General features: G+C 35.0%; 1 protein-coding gene across 1 annotated transcript in view; it reads left to right on the top strand.

The window, feature by feature from the left end:
- The window catches only part of ABCC9 (ATP binding cassette subfamily C member 9), a 126,471-nt gene that overhangs the window by 18,987 nt on the left and 99,264 nt on the right, over window positions 1–8,220 (top strand). Inside the window, exons 6-8 of the mRNA XM_023514704.1 lie at window positions 2,495–2,661; window positions 3,715–3,957; window positions 6,271–6,531. Of these exons, the coding sequence (XP_023370472.1) occupies window positions 2,495–2,661; window positions 3,715–3,957; window positions 6,271–6,531 (671 nt within the window). The remainder of the gene's footprint in view (window positions 1–2,494; window positions 2,662–3,714; window positions 3,958–6,270; window positions 6,532–8,220) is intronic.

Below are 8,220 nucleotides of genomic sequence, written 5' to 3'. Positions count from 1 at the left end.
CCCTATATGATCTTATCCCCTAGAGCATAGTGATCTGTGCTAGCATCTAGCCAGCAAAGTATGGTAAGGAAGAAGGTCGCACATCAGCCAAGCCTTTGTTGAGATTGTGGTCCCCAGTCAACACTTAGATTGTAACCTGGGGAGACCCTGGAGCAGAGAACCCAGCTGACCCAGTTTCAGACTCTTGATCTTTGACAGCTGTGAGATAATAAATGCATGCTGTTTTAAGCTGTTAAATGTGCCATATACATATATATATATATATGTATTTTTTTTTTTTTTTGAGAAAGAGAGAGAGAGAGAGAGAGAGAATATCTCACTTTGTTGCCCTTGGTAGAGTGCCATGGGGTCATAGCTCATGGCAACTGGGCTCTGGGGCTTTGGTGATCCTCTTCCCTCAGCCTCCCAAGCAGCTGGGACTACAAGTGCCCACTGCAACTCCTGGCTATATTTTTAGAGACGGGGTCTCACTCTTCCTCAAGCTGGTCTCAAACTCCTAAGCTCAGGCAATCCTCCTGCCTCGGCCTCCCAGAGTGCTAGGATTACAGGTGTGAGCCACTGCTCCTGGCTGCATAATTTATTAAGCAATAATAGAAAGCTGTTGTTCTTGATTTTTAAATTGAATTTTATTGTGATCAGAGAACATATTCCATGTGATTTTTGTCATTTTAATTTTATTATTATTTTATTTTGCTTTTTGTTTTATGAGTGAACATAAAGTCTTTCCTGGTACCATATGCACTTAACAAGAATGAACATTCTGAAGATGTGTATACTTTTATAGTACCAAATATTAAATAGCTTTTTAAATATCAAATAGTATGAGGTAATTGAGAGTGCTCAAATCTTTTAAGTCTTCATTCATATATATATTTTTGATTGTGGTGTCTTTCTGAGAAATTGGCCCTCTTATCATTAAGTCTTATTTCTGCTAATATTCTTTGTCTTAAAGTCTACTTTGTTTCCAGGTTTCTTATACTTGCTGTTTTTATTGTATTATCTTTACCACCCACTTATTTTTAATCCATACTTTCTAGTATTTAAGGGGAATATCTTTAGTATTTAAGGGGAGTATCTTTAGATAGCATAAAATTTGATCTTTCTCCTCCCTAAATCCGTTCTGATGATCTCTGTATTGTAAGCTAAAACAAGATATACATTTAGTTCATATGCCAAAGGTGAGTTATTTTTCACTTAGGAAGTTGTGATCACTCCTAACTCTTCTGGCTCTGATAATTGTTGTCTAAGCTGAATCATCTTTTAGAGGTCTTCTTTCTTATGCCATATTCATTTGTACAAAGTTTAAAGTAGACCAAATCCTTGTCATCAGATATTTAGGAACGTCTTGGCTTCCATCTCATATTTGTTGTAAAATGCTGGCCATAGTTATTTAAGACAGTGTAATGCCTACCTTTTTGGTCTATTTGAGGTCTGTGTTTGCACTGTAAGATCACTGTTGTCTGTGGATGAGGGTGGTATTTCAAACCATTTAATGTAAGATAAGTCACTTTATACTTGACTGATGATCTGTAAAACAGAAGCCCTATTATACAATTACATGAGTTCTATGATAATGTCAGAGTAATACCAGCAGACATACATCTGAAAGGTGCAAGGGTAAGTTCACAGAGACCAACTTGTGAATTATTCATATAATCAGGGCTCTTAGAAAGCAAGACCAGAAGATAAAGCCATTTTTAAAATTTACAGAATGACACACAAATTTTGAAGAGTGTAGATTATCTCTATTTATGAGTCTCCTTGTATCTTTCCATCTCATATAATCAGACTGGAAACACGCAACATTTTTAACTTATTAGATCATACATCCAATTCAAAACTCCCAAAGTGTACTCAAACATAGATGTTGTATCTTTATCATCCTTATCAAATATAACTGTTCAGAAATAGGGTATTTAAAATTATCTTTGTTATGGAGACTTTACCTTCTTCATGTTTACATGGATGGAGCTGGAAAATGTTCTTCTTAACAAAGTATCACAAGAATGGAAGAAAAAATATTCGATGTACACAGCCCTACTATGAAACTAATTTATAGCTTTCATAGGAAAGCTATAACCTAATTATAGCTTAAGAATATGGGGAAGGGATGGGGGAGGGGAAAGGAGTGGGGTGGGTGGGTGGAGAGGGGGTGATTGGTGGGATCACCTCTATGGTTTATCTTGCAAGGGTACAAGTGAATCTTTCTAAAAGTAGAATATGAATGTCTTGACACAATAGCTAAGAAAATGACATAATGGCTATGTTAACCAATTTTATGAAAATATTTCAAATTGTATATGAAAGCACCACACTGTACCCCACGATTGCATCAATGTACACAACTATCATTTAATAAAAAAAATTCCACCCCCAAAAAAAATTATCTTTGTTATTTAAAAGCATGATACTCATTTTGAAATATTAGTGAAGTTTGAAAAAAAATCGGGAAAAGACTGCATCTTTTTCATTTATTCTTTTATTTTTTTTCTAGCCCTATTCCTGTATTGGGTAATGGCCTTTATTACAAAAACAATAAAATTGGTGAAGTACTGGCAGTGTGGTTGGGGCTTATCAGATCTGCGTTTCTGCATCACTGGCATGATGGTCATCCTGAATGGGCTCCTGATGGCTGTGGAGATCAACGTTATTCGGGTCAGAGTAGGTGTCTAATGATTTTTATTTAACTACTTATATTCAAGACCCCAAGATTAAAGATTATGATCAGTCATAAATCTTTATTATTTAAGAGAATGAAAAAATACATTTGACCTAAATATGTAAATATAAAGTTGAACTAATCACTAACCTTCAGGCCATCTCAGTCGAACCCAGAGTCTATTTGGACATTCATCAATACTGATTGATTGAGTGCTCACTATGTGCCAACATTATGCTCAATTCATATTACAGAAACAATTGTTTTCAGCAGGAAATTTCATCATCCATGATTGGTCCAAAACACAACAGGGCTAAGTGAAATACTGTAGTCCCAGATTTTAGAACTAAAAACAAGATAATCTAATCCAGTTTGCTCATTTCACTGATGATATAACTTTTACAGAGACAACTTTAACTATATACTTAAAGTAATATTGTCAAGACCGACACCTGATCTCCTGGTCTGTAATTACAAATCTATTGTACTTCCCACACATAAAATCAGGGGTGTTGTATGAGATATTAGAGACAAAGTTTTCAATATTAATTTTCTATCAGAGAACTTCAGAGTTGCTCTATGAGTGAAGATATGTGTGCTGCAGTGAATGTGGAGAATACTCAGTTAACACCCCCAAACCACAAATCCACAGAGGGATCAATGATGGCGTTGATAACACATTTTAAAATTTGAATAACCAAAAAACTCTTAATTTAGTTTCCCCTACCCCTAGATATCATGAAAGATTGGTTCTTAGTATTAGCTATCTGTTAAAAGGCTGATTGTTTAGAGTTGGCCCCAAGAGGATTAAATGTGAAATTATGGTATTTAACAGGTTAATCCAATCATAACAGAAGGGAACGATTTCAAAGAATAAGAATTCACCTCCAAAATATTCAAAGAATATTTTAGAAACAGATGGAAGGAGGTATTAAAATATAAAGTTTGGTCATATAAAATGAAAATATAAAAAAGTTTGAAATTTTATTTTTAATACAAAGGAAAAGAATTGAACCAGTTGTTGCATTGTGGATTGTTTTTATTTTTTGCCACAGAGATACGTATTTTTCATGAATCCTCAGAAAGTAAAGCCTCCTGAAGACCTCCAGGATCTAGGAGTGAGATTTCTTCAGCCGTTTGTGAATTTACTCTCAAAAGCAACATACTGGTGGATGAACACACTTATCATCTCTGCTCACAAAAAGCCTATTGATCTGAAGGCCATTGGGAAATTGCCAATAGCAATGAGGGCAGTGACAAATTATGTTTGCCTGAAAGATGCATATGAAGAACAAAAGGTAATTTATTAATTTGTCTTTAATATCCTTAATTGTATAGAATAAACCTATTAATTATAATAGACACAAAGCTTAAATAAATAATATCTGTAGTTAAGGAAGAGCAAATTTTCTCTGTCTTCTGCTATAGTTCTGAGTCATGTTAATTGGGAAAGACTGCAAGAGCTAATAAGTATGATTATGCTGTATTAGTCGCCTAGTCAATACATGAGGAAAATAGAACATTATCCTTTTTCTGGAATGTGTGACCAAATGGAAAGTACGAATTAGGTTCAATGATCACATATAACCAATTCATGTTATCATAGAGTATTATTACTCATGAAATTTTTGTGATTAAGTCTTTTCTCAAGCATCTTGTAATAGTTTTGTTATGTAAAGGTAAAAAAGAGCCCTTCTAGTAAAAACCACTTTTAAGACATTAAAAGACTTATGTTAATAATAATTGACTAAAATTTGGATTCTCTGGTTTGAACATGGGAAACTAAATTAAAGGGAGATTGCTTACCTACTCCATGTGTCATCCTCTATGTCTGCCAACATTGGTTTCCTCTGGCACTTTTCTTACATATTTATAATTGTTCAAAATATTCAAGATGAAATGTTTTGGTTATTTTTATTTTGTCTTTTATCATTCTAACTAGTCACACATGCATGCAATCCACAGGGGTAGGTATGTTTTCTATTGCAATAATTTACCCATATCAGTGCCATTTAAAATAATAGTATTCTCAACAGCACTGGAAAGGAATAAGGGTATGGTGAATCAGTTAATAAGTTTTTGGCTGTTTCAAATCAAAATCAACAAAGCACTTATGGTAAATGATGAAAATGAGCTCTGTTTTGTGTCAGAAATATGTATTATGAAATTAATATGGCAGGAAATGGTTACTACAAATGAACCTGAGTCACTTCTCTGGTTTCACCTCTGGGAAAAGTATTGCATAAAAATTTTTAAACGTCTCTGCTAAAGTAGAGATTTTTAACATAGCCTAAGCATAGCTTAAGCCTTCTGAGTGCTCCTTACCAAAGAGATTAGATTGTACTTGGTGTGTTAATGTCATATCAATGAACTTTAAAAAATACTCAAATTCTTCATTGTAACAGGGGGTTGGACATGAAACATAACCAAATTCTACTCCATTGAATTGGCTTCTTTCCCACAGTGAAAAAACTTTCTTTACCTCCTTCCTAAGTCTTAATTATGATTGTTCAGGTCTTAAAATCTTTACAACAAACAAATGTAAGTGTTTTAAGTCATGAGTTGACTTAAGCTTAGATGCCATTCTTCATTTTGTGTATCTTGAGGAATACCTAGTATCTTAGTACAGCATGTATTGCTCTAAAGGAGTGCCTGAGACTAGGTAATTTTAAAGAAAATAGTGTTTTTGGCCCATGATTCTGATGGCTGGGAAGTTCAAGTTTGGGTATCTGCATGTGGTGAGGGCCACACGCTGTTTCTTATTTATGACAGAAGGTGAAGGGGAGGCTGGGTACACAAAGACCCTATGTTGAGAGAAGAAGCAAAAGAAGATGATGGGGGTGGTGCTAGGATCTTTTTATCAACTAGCTCTCAGCTCTCACAGGAACAAATAGAATAAGAATTCACCTCCAAAAAAAAGCATTATTCTATTTATGAGGGATCCACCCCAGGACCCTAACACATCCTAGTCAACCCCATCTCCAAAATTGAGGATCAAATTTCAGCATCAGGTTTTGAAGGGTCAAATATCCAAACTATACTGCATAGGAAACACAAGTCTCTCCTAATGTTAAAAACGATGACTGCCATTCACAAAACTGGGAAGTACTGGAGGAGAAACAACTTGAGGTTGAGATCATCTGTTTTGTTCAGTTTGTGGTAATTGGAAAGCAAATGTCTTCTGATCTACTAAGTCCAGAGATCTTAACCAGTCTTTCAATAACTTTGATCTTTGTACTTTCCTGTCTTTTTTCTCATACAACATTATTTGGTAATTTTCATGACAGAAATACAGTTTCCAAATATTAGGGAATTAGAAGTCAAGTTGACTTGAGGAATTTTGTGTCATCCTTTGATTACTAAAAATAATACAGGTCTTAGAAAAACCGTCCTTCTCATTCTCTCTGTTTCATTAAAATGTATTCAGTAGCTACTGTTTGGATGTAACTCAAGGATGCAGAACAGTGCATGTTACCCTGAAAGGGATTCATTAACATCTATCTTTAAACTGTTAAATTAATGTTAGAACTGTCAGAAGGAACTGCCAGCATTACTGAGATCAGTTGCTGCTCTAAGTGATTTTATTTTGTTCTATCTGGTTTTCCTTTCAGAAAAAAGTGGCAGATCATCCAAATCGGACCCCGTCTATATGGCTTGCCATGTACAGAGCTTTTGGGCGACCAATTCTACTTAGCAGCACATTCCGTTATCTGGCTGACTTACTGGGTTTTGCTGGACCTCTCTGTATTTCTGGAATAGTTCAGCGTGTGAATGAGACCCAGAATGGTACAAATAACACAACGGGAGTAAGTTCCTGGTGCTTTCTAAAGGAAACATTATTGGCAGATTGCATTGCAATTGTCACTTCTTATTAATTCAGTTTTTTGAGAAGTTCAAAACAGGCTTATTTACAGAGAATTGAATGCTTTTTAAAAGAAAGAAAGCAGTAATTTTCCTTGTAGAGAAAAATCATGTGTTTATATATTCATTGAATGAATCTGGCCCAAAAAGTTATTTCTGAGCTTCGGAGCCTATGAACATTTAGTAAGCATTTACTGTGTGCCTGAAACTATGTGCAGAAATTTCACAGCGATGGTTTTATGTGATCTTTATAGCAATCCTTTTAAGAGTTTTCATGCATGAGTACATGGGAGGTGGCTGAGTCACTTTTTTAGAAACCTGTGACCAGTAACCTATGACAATGTGATTTGTAATGCTGTACATTTCTCTTTTCTTAGATAATAAAAGCTATTGCCCTGTTTCACCATGATCAGGGCAAGTCACATCATGATATTTTAAATCAGATATTATGTTATTTTCTGGGGATATACATTTACTGTTATAGCAATACATAATCTTATTTTCCATACTCAAGAAAGACCGCTCTGTAAATGTTCTGATTTCTTTCTAAGAATTAATTCCCTCGTTTTAGACATAAAACTCTAGCCCAGATGAATCAATTTTCCTTTCTATTCTCTCAGTCTGATCCCCTGTCCTCTTTAGGCCCTGTGAAGCCCACAGTAAATTATACCTCTTCAGTGGGCTTTGTCTGACAGTCCTCGCTGCAATTTGACTCTCCTCGGGGCTCCCTTAATAGACTCTTCACTACACATTGGTATTTATAGACAGAGTTCTATAGATACAGTAACATTGGGCAGCATATTACTTATGGACATGCCTGTCTCTCTAGGTTAGAAGCTCATTAAACAGAAAAGGGTGAACTGTGGACATTTGTTCCCACAAGGCATAGGCCGCTTTAGTATTCAATTGTTATTATAGTGCATCAGATATTTGCACCTTTGACTACACTTTGGGGATGTTTTGCTTCTACTTGCCTACTTATATGCGGATATTTAAATTCTATATGGAGGCTTCCAGCATGCTTCTCCTTATACATATTATCCAGGTGGTTTCTGGGAAGGAACGGGATTGGCCAATTGTGTATGTATTGAAAAGAAGAGGAAGGGACCAGAAGTAGAATTTTACTAGGTATAAATGAGAAGCGTCCAAGTTAACACAAGGTACCTAGTCAAGTGTTACTTCCCTCCTTTTCAACACATTGCCCTGGGCTACTGTCCAAACAAAAATCGGTCAACCGTGTCTATCCAGATGCTAAATTTAGTCATATTCCTACTAAAACAATATTTCTTGTGTTGTGTTTTGTTACTGGAGAAACCAACAGCCAAATTACTGATTTTATAATTTATCATGCGTTTCATATAAATTAAGATACATGAAAATCAGAAAAAGTCAAGTATGCAGAGTTATTTTAACCTACTAAGGATACATAATTTATACTTCTGTCCCACTGGTCTTGAGGACCAGTTATTGGTTTATGGTTTCTACTTGCAAATTGGAGTCTAAATTAATTTATCTCTCTCTCTCTTTTTTTCACTTCTTCCTTCTTTTTAGACAACTATATTACAAAGTAGAATATACCTTTGCAGGAGATGTACTCAAATTTTTTAAAATTAAAATTTACCTTTTTTCTAGAAGTAGGCATTTCTGGTGATCTTATTTATCAACTGGGATTTTGATGCGTTTGACTGGTTTGTATTTGC

This window comes from Otolemur garnettii, unplaced genomic scaffold, assembly GCF_000181295.1.
Source record: "Otolemur garnettii isolate 467f Iridium unplaced genomic scaffold, OtoGar3 scaffold00057, whole genome shotgun sequence".
NCBI classification, from domain to species: Eukaryota; Metazoa; Chordata; class Mammalia; order Primates; family Galagidae; genus Otolemur; species Otolemur garnettii.
Note: the sequence above shows the minus strand (reverse complement) of the source record. Positions and strands in the feature narration are given on the sequence as shown.